The sequence below is a fragment of the Anguilla rostrata genome, chromosome 7 (assembly GCF_018555375.3).
Source record: "Anguilla rostrata isolate EN2019 chromosome 7, ASM1855537v3, whole genome shotgun sequence".
NCBI lineage: Eukaryota > Metazoa > Chordata > Actinopteri > Anguilliformes > Anguillidae > Anguilla > Anguilla rostrata.
Window position 1 is genome coordinate 11,044,796 of NC_057939.1, and position 17,046 is coordinate 11,061,841.

At 45.4% G+C, this 17,046-nt stretch overlaps 1 protein-coding gene across 7 annotated transcripts in view; it reads right to left on the bottom strand.

Moving 5' to 3' along the window:
* Nucleotides 1-16,187, bottom strand: part of cadps2 (Ca++-dependent secretion activator 2) — a 129,632-nt gene extending 113,445 nt beyond the window's left edge. For 4 of the 7 annotated variants that reach the window (XM_064342755.1, XM_064342752.1, XM_064342749.1 and 1 more), the window contains exon 1: nucleotides 15,572-16,186. In XM_064342755.1, the coding sequence (XP_064198825.1) occupies nucleotides 15,572-15,892 (321 nt within the window). In that variant the 5' untranslated portion in view covers nucleotides 15,893-16,186. Of the gene's footprint in view, nucleotides 1-15,571 lie in introns of all 7 variants that reach the window. The other 3 variants (XM_064342753.1, XM_064342750.1, XM_064342754.1) reach the window with 2 other exon arrangements.
* Between the last annotated feature and the right edge of the window lie 859 nt (nucleotides 16,188-17,046).

The following is a 17,046-nucleotide window of genomic DNA, read 5'->3' on the forward strand; positions in this document are numbered from 1 at the left end:
ATACGAGCTTCATCCAGCGTAACGCCGTCGGCTCCGTGATGCTGGTGGGCGGATGCACTGATTGCAGAAATTAATTGCATAATGGCCCGTTGTCTGCATTTGAAAGACACGACGGAATGTGGGTGGGGGTGGGGGGTGGGGGGGGGGGGGGGGGGTGAGGTAGCGGATAGCGGCGTCTTTTCTTCTTCCAGCGACTCATCGACTGCAGCTCCTGAAGCGGCGCATCTCCGAAGATCGTCATGGCAACATCAGTTACCGCGTGGCAAGTGTCAGTATCTCGGGCCTGCTTTCCGCCGTAGCCGCCGTTGCTGAGGGGATGCGTTTTCTTGACGCGCCGAGCGAGAGGCACAAGTAGCAGGGCATGCACCCACCATCTACTAACAGCTGTCGTACTAACTGGCAGGAAACATACAAAACCAGCATGTCATCTGATATGTCTCCTTTACGTAGTCTGGTCTAATGCCATGAGGAAACATGAGAGAAAAAAACAAACAGTTCAAAGCCTGGTGCAGTTACAGACAGAGGTCACATATCCTTTTGGCCCCGACACTCAAACTCATTATGTCATAATTAAGGGGGCTCCTTTGATTATAAGCCCCTGTAGTTTTGTTTTTTACATTTATATTTTAGGAATTTACAGTAGCAGATGTTCTTATCCAGTGCAAATTACACAGGATACATTCATTACATACGACCCATTTTTACGACTGGATATCAACGGAAATAATTCAGATTATATACATTGCTCAAGCATACGATGAAGGTGCCTCAGGTGGGGATCAAACCTCAGTTACATTCCACTAACAAATATGCTGCTCAGCCACCCAGCGCTCTCAGGACTAACGCTTTGACCCTGTGCTCTGTATGTCTACCAGAGGAGATGCCCAAAGTCCTTCAGGACAGCAATAACGATGCACACAGTACTTTTCCTAAAGAAACAGACAAGCACATGTATTTTTAGATAGTATCAGCAAGTCCGCACAAAGCTAGTCATCTCTGATACGTATTAGTTCTGTTTCAAAGTCAATATTTAAGTTTGACAGCGTCTCTTTTATTACTAGTACGAGCACTGTTTACAAGAGTTATCCATAATCATGCATCGCCAGCAAGTGAGGTGCTTTTCACATAAAAGATCTGCAGAAAAACCCTGCAAAGACCTTGACCAATCCAAGTTCAACATTTCCTACAGCAAAAAAAAAAAACGATCTTAATATGCATTTTTCTGTTCTAGTGATTATCACACACTTGGACACGGTAAAGTATTATATTAACAACATCCATCATGTTCTGTATGTCACACTCAGTACTTTCATTAGACTTTCATAGACCATTTTTTTCCTCCTAAATTGGAATTATAAGTCACATTTCTTAAATTCGCACCTTCAAGATATGACTAAAATATCTTGAATTGGGCAGAGTAGACACCAGCTGCCCAATCAGCGAATGCAGTCCCCAGCACAATGGGGCAGGTAGCTCTCCCGCTAAATGAAATTTCTTCCCTGGGAGAACGGTGAAAAGGCAGCGCTGCCCCTACCCCGGCTGAGAACCGAAAGAAAGAAAGAAAGAAAGAAAGAAACAGCACCTGCGTTTCCTCTAATGACCTGAAAGAGCACACAACCCACCCGGTAATCAAACACGCCCGCCGCCCGTCAGCGCAGCAGAGGCTGATTGTGAGTCAGCGTCGAGCCTCGGCGTCCTCGACGCGCTCAAGGGCTTCGGCCCCCCAGGCAACGGCGCGCGGAACGGCGCGGGCTAATCAGCCGACGGGCAGCCGACGGGCAGCCAGCGGCGCGCACTTTTCTTTAAAAAGCAAAAAAGGAAATGAAGACAAAACGCGCAAACTGCTTCGGCACTCGATGTTTCAGTGCTTACACCGTACGGTGTGCAAAGGATTTGAAGGGCACAGGGTAAAGAAAAAAAAAAGAAAGAAAGAAAAAAAAGGTCAATTAAACTGGCATTTTGCACAGAGCTGCCCTCACATCCAATCACACTCTTCTTTCTGTCAATCTGGTCTATTCTCTTTCAAAGTGCATTCCTGTGGAGGTGCCTGTGACCAAAGGTGGCTGTTCAGCGCAGACACACAGGAGGAACCCCGGATGACTGCAGTCAAACCTGCACAGCACTGCCTGCAGGTATGAGGAGCCATTCTTCACACCGGGAGTGAAGCAAAGACAGGACCTGCCTGAAACAGAGTCCGAGACACTCAAACATGAGGAGGGGAGAGAGGCAGTGCCTGAAACAGAGTCCGAGACACTCAAACGCGTGGAGGAGAGAGAGGCAGGAAGAAGAGCGACAGAGGCAGAGAGAGGTGGAGAAGAGAAAGATAAAGCTGGAGGCAAAAGCATTTTCTATTTTGATTTTTTATTACCTAATGTTTTTTTGTGCTCCGCTGCACCTCTGTAATGATTTCATTTATCTTGTAAACAATTAGAGGCAGCAAGTTCTTGCTCTTCTCGCCTGTGACATGTTCTAAACAATAATATATATAAACCAAATTGAAGGTGAACTGAACAGAGGGAAAGAGAGCGAGAGAAAGTGAGTGTGAAAAGGAAAAGCAATAAATATGTGACAGGGAAAAAAAGGGGAAAAGAAGATTACATTATATTACAGGCATTTTTAGCAGACGCTCTTATCCAGACTGACTTGCACAGCATTTTCAAGATAAACCGTATCCTACACTACAGAGGGAATCCAGGGCTGTGTTCCAAAAGTGAGCATGAATACTGCACTATGCACACTATGTAGTATGTACACGGTATGCCATGTGTACTTGGGGGGGTGTAAATACATGAGGGCAAAGTACAAACAAATGCGTTAACATTTGAAACACACTTTTAAACCAACATCTTGGCATTAACGACAGCATTAACGATTTTTTGATGACATTCATTAAAATTCCAGATATATTTCAAGAGGCCTGGTATAATATAATGTCAACTATACGGCCCATACAAAGAAACTTGAATATATGGAAAAATGTCTTAATCCCCGCTTTTGTCTTCTATGTTATTTGTTTAAGCATTGCCACAAAGGTAGGGGAAGGGAAACATTTTAGTACAAGACAATGCATGCTATCTTCAGAAGTGCTCGCAAACACATCTGCGGAACAGCAATGTAATTCTCTCACACATAACTGAACTAAATTTTTGAACAGCACTTGTTGTGTCAGCTATGAACTTGCATACTTCTCACAGTTCAAGGTAGTATCCCAGCTTTGATTTCAGAACCCAGTCTAGTGTTACTGCATTTCAGTGTCCAACAGGACCCTCCTGACAATGGCACAATGTCAGCTCATTCCGCTAGCATTAAAGCTGCTGGGAAACAGTAGCCGCCAGCCTCCTCACATGGCATCAGCACAGAAAAGAGAACACAGCATGCCCCCATTGTTGGGCACAGTAAATGACCAGAGAATGACAGAGTAAAGGATGGTAAATGTGTGTAATGGGGCTTATTTATTTAGGGGAGGTCATCTCTATGCGGCCATACGGCAGAAGGCACTATGACAGGTCGACTGCGGGTGTTGTGGGTAATGCATTGGATAAATGCTCATGGCCCGCGATGGGGGTGGGGGGGTTGGTGAATGGGGCCCCTACTGCGAAAAAGGAGCGCGGGTCTCCAACGGTCTGACCGCTCGCCCGACCCAGGGCAAAGTGCCATTTATCACCCAGGGTACAGAGCCGAGCCACTCAGTCATCAAGGCAAATAGCGACTCACCTACTGTTCGTACAGCGAGAGCCGGGAAAGGGACTTAACTCAATTGGCTCTCCCCTCCTGAAGGATGGAGCCCCGCTCCCGCATGGTAATAGAGGAAAAACGCCGCAGTCATTCATCAGAATGTGCGCTACTTTCCTACGAAAAGCTTTTTTTCAGAAGCACGAGGACTCATGACATCATTATATTTTTTTTATCAAGCGAGAAAAAAAATTGCTGCAAGTTTACAGAGCCCCTTAAAAATAGGTAATCAATATTTTTCCCGGAAAAAAAAAAATCTTCTTATGTTTCCAGTGCAGACAGATTACCCGTTTTGTTTTATAATTTCAGTGTCATAAGTCATCGCCTGAAGGATTTTTTTCCCCTTCCAGCAGATGTTGAGTTCCATAAATCTCTGCTTTAATCCATTCACCACATATGTTTTCAAAATACCACTGACTGATGTTAAGCCCTCATTAATATTTGACAAAAAAATGATTTATGAATGCGACCTGTCTGGCTGATGTTGCGTTGCATTTGGAAAGTGATGATGCAAGCAGCAAGAAGCTTCTTCAACTGTGGCACGTTAGCAAGTTATACAAAAATCATTTTTAAAAAGTATGGATGTCTTTTACTACAAAGCTGTGCACATCCGTAAACAAATGGTATTTCAACCATTCAGACGTAGCTTGGAGCATGGCAATCCTTCAGTGGATATGTAACCAACACTAATTCAAATGTATTATTGGCCATGCTGTACAGAGTATGTTTGCATGATGCTCATTCTGGCCTTGAGCAAAAGTCATGGTAATGTAACACCTTCTGCCTCAATGCTTCCTGGGAATTATATCCAGGAGGTCATGGTAACCTCTGCAGTAATTTCCTGTCATTGTTTTACTTCATATCTGAGCGGCAGGGCAAACACACTCTACTTCCTGTTTTCCAGAGCTTCAGCGTTGGACTGAAGCTGACCAACACAACTGCAGCAGAACACCGCTTTACTCTTATTCAGGACGTAAAATTAAGGGTGTGGGGGTGGATGTTTACAAAACTGATACATATAAACTGTACATACTTGAATAATTCCACATTACAGTATTTCTGCAAATATTTACAATATCTTAGGTACAAGAAAGCATGAACGATATGATCAATTCAGTAATTACATTCAAGCCAAGTACAGATGTTATGTATAAAAATGTGGAAATGCCATCATCCGAAGACAACTTATCATTTCAGTGGCAAAACTTCAATCGAATTATACTGAAAGTAAACCTTGATCTTGATCCACAGAATATAATTATATACACCATGACTGTCCGCAGGGCCTAATTTATTTACACGATGCCACCTTCTCTGCATTGCCTGCCCCAGGTGTTATGACACTGAAGCACTCACAGCACAACAGCATTACACGGACAGGGAGGAATGCCCACTTCCAACAATTCGATTCCATCAACTGCAACTGCTTTCCTATTTTCAAGTATTTAGAGAATCGCAACGGTTTGTGATTAATCAACATTAATTATTCAGCCAGACAAACACAGAAACAGTCTTGACATCCATCCTCTGATTCACCATTCCGTGGCTTGCCAGAACATTCAAATACAGCTTGGATAAACTGCCCATCACGCAAGAGAATTTTTATTATATTTTATTTTATTATAATAAGTATTTTGACCAATGACTGGTTAAAGGACCGAGGTAACATTTTCTCCTCCACTGAATGGTCCCAAAGATCAGCGACACGGCACTTAACCTTGAGGCATAAATATGTTAGGGCACTAACACAGTGAAGGATCCGTTGCCGTGACAGAAGTCTCAGGATCAAATGTAAAACTGCAGTGTGGATTGTAGGGGGGTTGGGGGGAGGGGGGGGGGGTTGGTGCTTAGAGTTCTGACACCGCCATGCAACTGCATGGGAGAACAAAGAGATTTGCAAATAAGAGAGAGAGAGAGAGAGAGAGAGAGACACATGAAGAACTGTCAGCCCTTCAGGGTCAAAAGCACAACGGAAGCTTTTTAAATGCCCCGGGTTCCCAGCTCTTCTTGTCTGCATACGTACGTGCTATGAGACACAATGCTACCACAGTCGCTGCAACTTCAGCATGATCTCCACTTCAAGTAGCCAGTTTCCCAGCGTAGCCCAGCAAAGCAAGGGTTTGGTCAGCGGGGTTTCCCCACAACTCATCATGCGAAACTCCTCAGGCCAACTGGTCTCCTGCCACTTGCCTGTGGCAGCAAATTCAGTGATGTCACCCAATGTATCGACTGAGTAGCCCACCTACAGAATGAGAGGAAGTGGCATCTGGCTACTGGCTTGTCGAAGGACACCCACGCTAGTCGGCCCTCTCCAGAATTCATGTAGTGCCCCGAAGGAGGGGCTAAAAACACAATTGAGCATTCCAAGTCGAGGAAAATAAGTCAGAAAACAGAGGATATGAATTGGTGCAAAAGAAAGTTATTTTCCAATACGGTGATTGTGGAAAGTAATATCCCACAGTTTGTGATTGAACAGATGAATCACGAACTCTGTGGGAGTGAGAGGCAATTTCATGGAGCAGGGTGGCGTGCGTCTTCCACAGTACACTGGCGTTTCAGTACACGAGTTCCGTTTAATCTGCAGCTCCTGATGTGCGTCTCTTGACACAAGAAGACGTCCAGCGATGGTGACTCCGTGCCGTAGGAGACCCCGTCTTTTCAGACATCGTTCCGGCTGGCTCCCGACTCGCCGTTGATTGATCTTCAAAAATTACGCAGCTGTCGAGCGCCCGGGCAAAAATCATTCCGGCTAAATAAACGGCTCTCTTTCCACCCACAGCTGCGCGATAAGCCTTCTGATTCAAAATGATGCCAGTGCTTAACCCAGAATTCAATGGGGTTTTTATTTTGTTCATTTTTTACTGCCGCTCTGCTATCCGTATGAGTTGACCATGTCTCCCTAAGCACTAACATTTCAGATGCTGTGACTGACATTCTCCCATGGTCCTCCGGGGCTGGGTTTATTAATAGAGCGTGAGCCTCCCTTAACATCCAGAGGGTGTCTGGGATTCTCTTTTTATTAGTATCAATAAAGCAGGGCTTCGAGGGACACGTGCGGACAGGGGGACATCATTCCCACAATTCATCACTGCCAGGGCAATCCTACCTGAGGATTTAGGAGGAGGCCGGAGCAGGAACTCTGAGGCGTAAGGGTATGACTTGGGAACCCCAAGCGCAAAAATGTGGAGTTGTTTCCAAAACCACCCACCAGCTGCTTCTTCACACAGCTCCAAAAGCCGCCTCTGTACCTTTACAGTCAAACACTCGTAATCCGCCCATTCTCCGCCAGTCACTTCCTTCCTTACCACCACCAAAGCCTCCCTTGTTCTCTTCACAATAGGCCCCTTCCCACGTGCTCGTCCTCCAGCTCCCCAGCACAATCCCCAGGGTGGAGCGCACAGCCTTGTCCAGGGTCAAGGAAACAATGGCATCCATTCACCCCCGCAGAGCGAAACAACCCCCCGGTCCAAAAGAACGCAGCTCCCGCGACAACCACAGGGCCCGCCGCGGTCGCGGCGCGGGGGAACGCAGCTGAGCGGCGGTAGGCCCGGGCGCTGGGTCCTTTATCAGCGACGCGCAGGCCCGTCGCCGTGGCGGCAGAGCCGTGGGCTCGGGAGGAATCGTGACAAACGGGCGGGCCGCCGCGCTCAAACCCCCGCCAGCCACGGCGCTGTGCCGGCAGCCCGCGTAATGAAGGCACTACATCCCGGATTACAACGGCAAGGAAACAAACGACGGACTCCGATTTGAATCACGACGCCTCAACAGCACCGTTGGCTCGTTCTGAGCACATTTGTGGCTGTTCGCGGAAGGAGGAGGACATTTTCTTTAATCAATCCTACCCTTATTTAGCAGCGACCAACGTGAACTCATTTTAACAAGGAGAGAATTTTGCAACCTTTCAGGACCTAACACTGAATTTGAAATACAACAAACTTTAGAATCTTTATCATTATAAAGACTTCTGTTCACCCCATGGTAGGCGGTAGGCCTATGTTTTATTGTCTTACTAACCTATTTTCAGCCTCATTTCAAATGCCCAACTTTATTAGTAGTTCACCAGCATCATTGCTGGAACATCCTGCTGTGTGAAATGGGGAGAGTGCAGGCAAGCATGTGATCTCCTGTGAACGGCAGTCTGGCAGCTACCACTTCTGTTCCCTCACACCTCACCAGCTGAGCTGCAGAGCCCGTGAACTTCACTGAACGTCACACACAGCTGGAGCAGGCAGACTGTAGCTGCCTGATCAACCAGAGGCAGCACTGCTGACGATGATCCATCCGACCCATCTTCCTCCCGTGAGTCACAATTTGGTCCGTTCTGCACTGCTCCTTGGCTACCAACCACAGTCACTCACAGTCTGATACCAGACCATGGGGCGCGTCAATACACTGAGCCAGTGCTTAACAGGACAGTCCACCTGCCACCCCCAGTGCTGCACATGCTCAGACCGGTCCAACACTGGACTCTTGGGAGGGAGCTGTATTGCTTGACCCTCGACCTGAGAAGTTATTTCAAGCAAACGCATTGGCAACAAAATCAAATTTTTCCATTTTTCCATAACCAATTGTTTTATTTTGGGAAACGACGATGAGCCATGCTATCTTTCATGTCTGAAAAACTGAAGAATTAGCACTTTTAATGATTCGTTTAGCATTCAGCGTTCATCAACCAATTCTTTAATTACTCTCGAGATTAAAGGACATAGTGATCACTACTTTATTGACGCAGTATCAGTGATGATGACTTCACCAGTCGATTAAGAAGAACGTTTCCCCCCCTCTACACAGCACTCGCAGACAGAAAATTTAATTTAGGAAACTTAGGGCTGAAGGACACAGCATGAAAGGCAAACCGATTGTTTATACAAAGTGTCATTTTCAATTTCACAGAGAGAGATCACAGCAGCCTCACTCCACATTCGCTCCACCCATGCCTATGAAACAGAATGAAGCCACAAACGCGTAGACACAGACAGACAGGCGCGCACATGTGCGCACACACGCGCGCACGCACGCACGCACAAACAAACAAACACAAATTAATCTGCTCGTAAGTAGGAAGAGACTTGATGGTTTCGCACAAGAGACTGTTATTAGTCATCAGAGCAACATTGAACACTGTCCTCATCTTCTGACAATGATATTATCCTGAAATAATTTTTCTTAGGATCATTCAAATTCAAATACAATTCATTTCATTATCGTCACAGAGTGTGGGGAAGGAAAATGTTGGTATGAATTGACCTATTTGTAGTTGTAATTCTTTTTAGAAGCTGCTGAATGGGTGGCAAACTGACAAAACTTGCACCAGAAGGACCTGAGTCACTGAACTGATAGTGGCCAATAACCAGAAGGAAACTAGAATGTGTGGTTGTTCCTGCCTCTCAGCTTCAGGTTATCATGCATCTGTGAAAACAACAAGACTACCGCTCTCCAGGAAGAGGTTCTGGGATCTTCCTTCATCCTTGTGGAGGCTCAGGATTATCCCTTTAATATCCATTTAAAGGTGCAGATTAATATTTTTTTTTCCCTGATAAATCTGAGGTTGGGAAGCCTGGATTTGCACACGTAATATGGGCTACTCCTGCCCACTCTTGAAACTATCACAATTCTGCCATTTTCTGTCTTGAAATGTAAACATATACAGTGGATTTTGCAAGATAATCTCTTGCCTTCTGTGTAGGCTTTCTTTAAGTAGGTCTGAACTGAAAGGCTAAGACACGAGCCAACCACACCTGCAAGTGCTTTAACACAAGCCCTCTCCTCAGTTTATTCCCCTCTTCCAGTGTCCATGTACAATGAAGGAGTGAAATGACAGGGAAAATGAAGTCACCCAAAAAACAGCTTCCACCAGCTCAACTGCGATTTCCACAGTTTAACCCACTACTCTCCACACAGTGCTATAATGATGTAGAAATAAGAAAGAAATAGGGACATGGAGCATTGATGGACCCCAGAGTCCCCCCCACACACACCCACACCAAGGGGCTTCATTAGAAACAGGAACCATTCACTGGAACTGACAGTTGGACGCGGCATACGGAGACGGCCGATATCCGTCAACAATCTGGAGTGTCACCCACCCAGGAGGAGCACGAGCAGACAGACAAATGAAGAAAACAAACACTCCGGCAAACTGCCATCAGAGCATACCAAACGCAGTCTATCTTTAGAGTCTTGGGGGTATCTGGCACAGCCAGGAGTTTCATATCAGTATTTCCGCCTCTCTGCCTATATGACTTCTTTATCCCCGCGGCCTCTTAAGCCGAAAAGCTCTAAAGAGGAAAACCGCAGGTCACACACTGGAACACTACACTGTATTCCCGCTGAAGAGGATCATGTTGCGACCCTCGAGGGCAATTTACAGTTAAGCGACGTATGACCTGCCGATGGATATCGCTACATTGCCACCAACGTTCCGTCATCGCTTGACTTTGATTTTGAACGCCGTCGCTCACTAAATGCACAAACAGGAAACCGATAAGAACGACGTTCCTACCGGTGTTAATAGTTAAAGAGTGCTGTACTATTGGTCAACATGAGGTAGGGCAGGGCAGGAAATTCTAGGGTAGTAATGGTCAGTTACTCAGAGTCACAAACTATACTGTGCCCATACTGCTGGTTGCACACTTCCATGTGCCCGTAGCAGAGGCTACATACTGCACTGAGCCCATGGCACAGGTAAGTTACACACGTACATGCGCTCAGGGGACAGATTATATATATATCGAGATGAATCCAAAATGGAGATTTCCATACTGATGTCACTTCAGAAGTCTGAAGTGACATCAGCATGGAAATCTTCACTTGGGAAACATCACAGGACTGTCACTCCTCCTTAAAACTATCCCAGAAAACTATCCAGATCATCACAGACACCACTGTGGCCCGGCTATGCCTCTGTCACTCTATAACGCCCATATAACCCAGCCATCCCCAGCCTCCTATCCCTGGCCCGGCGCTTAGCGTAGGCTATTCGCACAGAGGAGTGGGTTGCGTAACACTTCTGTGTTCGCAGTTACGCGGCTCAGCGAGAGTGGAACTGACGGCTAAGGATGATATGACTAAAGGAATGGAACTCCCCTCCAGCGAGATCACCACCAATATCTCCCACCAGTCTGAACAAAGTGCAGAGGAAGCGTTTCCTGTGGATAAAAATACACCCTTACATAAATGTTTTAACAAAGTAATATTACAAGGGTGCCACGTTATTGAATGTGTAGAATGAGATGCGTGGGACATGCGTCAACATCCAGTGAAATTCCCGCTGTCCAAATCTGCAGCTGGTGAAATAAAAAAAGAACAGAGATTAAATGAGGATGAAAAATCTGGCTTGGGCAATACTTTTAGCTTTCCCTTGAGAAACAAAGATGAAAGGGTGGTAGGAGTGAGCCTCCACAAGACCAAACAGATAGCGATGTGTGTGCTTGTGAGAAGGTGGGTGCGTGTGTATGTGTACATACAGTGTGTGCTGTGCATATGGCCAGGAGTATGTGTGTGTATGTGCACGCATTTGCACATATTCTGTGTGGTGTGCTCATATGTACACAGTATGCGCATGTGTGTGTGTCTATCTGTGCTTGTGTGTACAGGTATGAGAGTGCACGTGTGTTTCAGTGTGCTTGTGCAAACAGTAAATGTGCCCCGCCCCACAGCCTCCAGGGACATGTAGTACCTGACAGGTGGCTGACTGCAGTGGCAGACATTTGACAAAACAAACTAAAGGCACACCACAGGACATCATATTTGTATTACAGGCATTTAACAGACACTCTCATCCGGAGCGGCTTACACAGCTTGAACCCTTATAATATAATACATAACATATAATACATTTATACAGCTGGGTGTTTACTGAAGCTAGCACCATTGCTCAAGGGTACAATGGCGCCGCCTCACCTGGGAATCACACCTGCAAGCTTGGCGTTACAAGCCCTGTCTGCGAGCCATTATGCCACATTACTGTCTGCAGTAGTAAGGAGCGAAAACTGAGGAAGAGCAGGAGGCAAGCAGGTCGGCACTTCTGTCAGTTTATACCACAGCAAGCCTGCCGCTCTGCCTGATGCACTTCTGTCAGTTTATACCACAGCAAGCCTGCCGCTCTGCCTGATGCACTTCTGTTGAAGCAGCATACAATGCAGTACACATTACAAACGCTATTCTAAGACCAGGATTTCCTCCTTTCACCACCACAGAAATGCAAATAAAACATCAGTAGAGGTAGAGAGAACTGCGTCAACTGTAGTAAAAAAAAAAAGAAGAGGCCTCGCTTCGAGTCCAGATCCCAGAGCCAATAATATTGTGCGAAACAGACACACAAGACCAAATCGGCAAAGTGACAGAGGACAGACCAGAGAGATGTAGCCAGTGAAAGGAGCGAGACTGAACCGTTAGAACCAGGTCTGGTCTTATGTCTGGGCCATCTAGACCAAGCTGGCCACAGTGCAGTCAAACCAAAAGCAGAGCCGCCTGAACAAACAGGCAATCCCCAACTGCTATTCTGCGGAGGAGGAAAAAAAAACCAGAGGAGAAGAGGAGGCGATTTGCATATGCAAGTGAAACAATGTGGAAGAGCAGGTGATCCCGGCTGCATGGAAATACTCTGGCGGCATGTCAGGGTGGAACCGCACCGCAAAAAAAAAACAAAAAAAAAACGGCGTGACAGGGAGCCAGACCAGCATCTGTGCCGGCAGACGTGGGCAGCCCTTCAATCCGCCGAACGGTACGCGGATGACACGCCTCTCTCCTCCATCCGCCTCCTCTTTGGAGAGGGCCCGTAAGGTACACAGGCACCCCGCTCTGCTGCGCACACAGCTGGAGAGGACCGTGGGTGTAAGCGTAGCAAGGCCAGGCGAACTTTTTGGGGGAACTCCTTGCAGACAAGGCCGTACACAACGCCCATCGGCGAGCTACATCTGGCACCGTGTGGCCCGCACAGCCTACCACGAAGGAAGATTATACACCGAGACACGCAATTATCTGTCCAAATAAAAGAGACGAGAGTAACTGGCAATGAGAGAAAATGAACACCATCTCCAATCATTTTAGATTGGACTGAACTCACCTTTTAAAGCAAGTAGGAAGAATTTAATTAAAGGCAGTTTAATGTGGCAGAAGCCCATCTACCCATCCATTCATTAGCTAACATGCTTATTCCCGGTCAGGGTCATATGGGGGCTGGAGACTATCCCAGCATGCATTGGGCAAGAGGCAGGAATAGACCCTGGACAAATCTCCAATCCATCGCAGGGCAAACACACCATACACTCATACACTCACACCTACAGGCAATTTAGACTCTCCAATTAGCTTACCCTGCATGTATTTTGACTGTGGGTGCAAATCTGAGTACCCCAGAGGAAACCGACACAGACACGGGGAGAACATGCAAACTTCACACTGAAAGGCTCAGGCTAGGAGCTAACAGAAGTCTCATCATACAAATTCCAACCAACTTTGAGTTTATATATTTGGCCTAGTAATTACAAGAAAACAAATGTGACAAATATGTAACCCCTGTCCAATAGGCAAGGGAGATATTGACTCAGACTGGGTTTGAATTATGTTTTGTCGCCTAATCTCAGTCCATCCCCTGAGAGCTCTGTATGGCAAAGCTGATGGGAAGGGGGGATTTAGCACAGACAGCAATCCTGAACTTTAACCTCAGGCTCAGCAATATTGTTTCAGCGGTGACTGAAAAATACTGTGACAGAAATGCAATCGCATGACTTTCGAAGCTCGAAGTGCGGAAACTTTTCAGACTCGACCACCGGTCAGACATGTAACGGGACTCCCTGCCTCCCCAAGCACTCGCACATGCATGCACAAGCACGCACACACACACATGGGTATATGTCTCTGAAATACAAGACAAAAACGACCTGGAGAAGGTGCTGTATGTTTGTCCTTGAACAAGTTCCGAACGTGCACTCCTCCCACTTTGTTAAGATCGAGCGTCCTTGGGTAAGACATTGAGGGGGATAAAATAAACCGCTCGCTTGAATCCTTGACATTATTTCTCTCAAAGAATATACAATAAATGAAGCAAGGCAGCAGCCTTACACAGGGGAGACAATGCGCCCTTTTCTCATGCCGACTGCTATTCCAAAGCTGACTAATGCGGAGAGGGCCGCTTCTGAGAACAGGGTCCTCCGGAGCTTTCCTACCACGGAAAAGCGCACGGAGAATTTGGTTTAACGCCCCGGGCCACGGGGGATGCAAATGCGATGCAATGGCATTCATCAGGTGCAAAAAAAACACTCATACCTGTTAAGAGGAGCAATCCTGTTCTCCGTCCATGCGCGAAGCTCGTAAACGTGTTAGCCTTGCCACGCTAAAGATCAATGCTACTTTGGAGGGGGGGAGGGGTGGGGGTGTCCAGTTAGTCAGTTGCATATCAGCCCCAAACAGGTGTTGATTGAAAGTTTGAATGGTCAGCAAATTGTCCCATATGAGTACACATGAAATGACATGGAAAACCTCTTAAATATAAATCATTACCATAGTAATATAGTGTGTCCACCTACAAAAAAAAAAAAAAAAAACCTGTGTCCATGCTGAACAGTCAGTTTATTAAAATTATTGGCTTTTCAGGCTCCACCTCCATAAGGCATCACTTACATTTGGTAAGAAAACAAAAGCATCCACAGCTATCTTTTGCAACTATCTAGTCGCATAAGAAATTTGATCATGTTGATTTCAGAAGTCTTTAAATTGTGCATGATTAAATACGACCCATTTTGAAACCACCTTACATGTGCTATTTTTGTCAAAATATGTAAGGTTTGTGACAGCCTTGTCAAATCTGGCTTATTAAATGAACAAATCTATCCCTTGCAGACGCATGAAAGCGAAGCACACATGAATGTGAAATGTGGATCATTAGCGAATATTGTCAATTAAATTAGAGCGACAGAAAGCGTGTGGGATTACCCCTTAAAAACACTTGTAACGGTTTACATGGGAGAACATATCTTGAAGTCTGTGGGTGTTCATAAAACAAAAATAGCATCTGCGATTATTCCCTAGAGCTCTACCGAGAATGGCAAACTGTCCATGCGCATCGTGGGAAAAATCTAATCAATAGCTCATACTTACAGTAGACTGACGGCAGGAAATAAACGACAGGCAAAACTAGTCGTATCAAAAACACGCATGGATTTAATCCAACAGACGCTTCCCCATTTCTGCAGGCTGATGATTTACACAAACAGAGAAATATGAAAGCACTAAACTCATATCCAAAGGCTCATTGTCAGCTTAAACGCTTTTCTTGCATCTGTACACTGAAGCTGTAAATTGTGCAGTGCATAATTTGTGACTGCAGCCTCATTAAATAAATAGTGGGTATTATTAACCGAAACGTATCCCAAATAAACACATTACTCACGTGTAAACTCCAAACACCGTACATTTCATTAGCTCAGAATACCTTTATTGTCCGCTGGGACGACAGGCTATAGGCTGTTCTATACGAAGAATCCATCTACAGAACATCAATTTAACAATTCTAAACGAGAAAGCTATCCCAAATCTTAAAATTACTTTAGAATTGAACAGTTGCAGAATCTTAACGCCTTGAATGTTTTTAACTTCATAAACATGTCACTTTAAGGCTTGACGCTGACTACTTCTGGCAACATTGCAGAAATAAATAGGTAGGCTATAATCGAAATGCTTTTTGTTTACATTCCTAAGTTTTTCTTAACAACACTGATTGATAATATCACCATATACAGCCATGGCCAAGAATAAACTGATTCGGGGTTTGTTTTGCTAACAGGTGTGCTAGAAGTTGAGAAGGGGCTGTTTAACAAGTGCCTCTACCATCACTCACCTTTTGCTGTCTACGTGCCATGTCTGTGGGCTGTTTAGCGTTAAAGGGGTAAGCTATGCATCTCAGAACGAACACATATATCTGCAGTTTGATTTTCCTCTCCGCTTCCTCTTTCTGTAGTCTTTCTTGTTCATTTTTATCCTTCTCGCTGGGTACAATGGGACTAGGGCTTGAGGGTTGCGGGCGGGCGGCACTTGCTCGCTTCTCATCCCGTGAATCTCGCCCTTGTGCGGGGAGAGACCTCTGAGCACTAGCGGCCGGTGGAATCTCACGCAGATCGTCTTCTTCGCCCGATTCGTCGCTGGATGACGGGTCCAGCATAATTTGTGCTGGTGAAAACTTACTCCTGCACCGCGCAAATTAAAAATAAATTCACACTTCCAGATTCCAGAGCAAGGCTCTGCTGTGGAATTACTCCCTCTTCTTTTTTGTACACGTCGAGTTTGAGGAGAGTGTTTCTTGACAAATAAGAGGGCGGAGTTTAGGGAAAGGCGATTCGATATCCCCTGTCTGGTTCTCTACATAAATGTTTCCTTTAGGGCAAATTAACAGATCACGTTAAGAGTAGACTGATGGCGTTGCAACACAGCCATGGAATACAGGTAGACAACCTGTAGCGCCGATATCAAGCAACACGTGGGAGGTGCCTATTTTCTATCCTTAAGGAACCCTGGTCCATAATAAATGTGTGTAATTTTGATTTTGTGATGTGGACCCATGCTGCATTTCGTGCATTGGTTTCACATTGATCTTATGTGCGCTTTTCATTCTTGAATTCCTCATAAATGTTTTATACCCGCATAAATGTTTCGATATTAATCCAATGCACGCAGGGCTTGCAGATCTGTGTCAATGCAATTTTTTGTTTGGTTTCCATTGTCTTTACTGGGCTATTAAACGGCACATAATTTTATTTTTCAAATTGATTATAACTGTGGTTTTTGAAGTTTAACGTCTCCTTTTTTTCTCTTTTTACAGAAAATTAGTTTTCGATTTATTTTGGAGTGGCAATGGAATGCGGACCACTGTGTAACCTTAGTTACCTGTTACTTAGTCTGCTCTTTAAATTCTCTTGATTCCAGTTTTCCTAGATTAATTTAAGGTGGGACAATAAGTATAAGCTTACCAAATCTGCTGCATTCCCTAAGAAAACCGAAACGTTTTGTTATGTATGTGTATCTAATCGCATTTCTGTTGTTGCAAAGAAAGATCTAATTCAAAGCGCGAGTGAAGGAATAGAATGAAATGGTTACTGTACGTTTACGTGGACAACCAACAACGGCTGTTGCTTGATTCATCGCACGCAGCATTCTACTCTAATTGGCCCCGACGCCCCACATGATTCCCCCGACCAATAGGAGTAGAGTGCGCATTGTTTACGAAAGAAAAAGTTAAATAAGTCAAACTTTCTAGGTGTTTGCAATATAAATTGATTATTGTGAACACTGTTCACCATTATTGCTGTTTAATAGTGG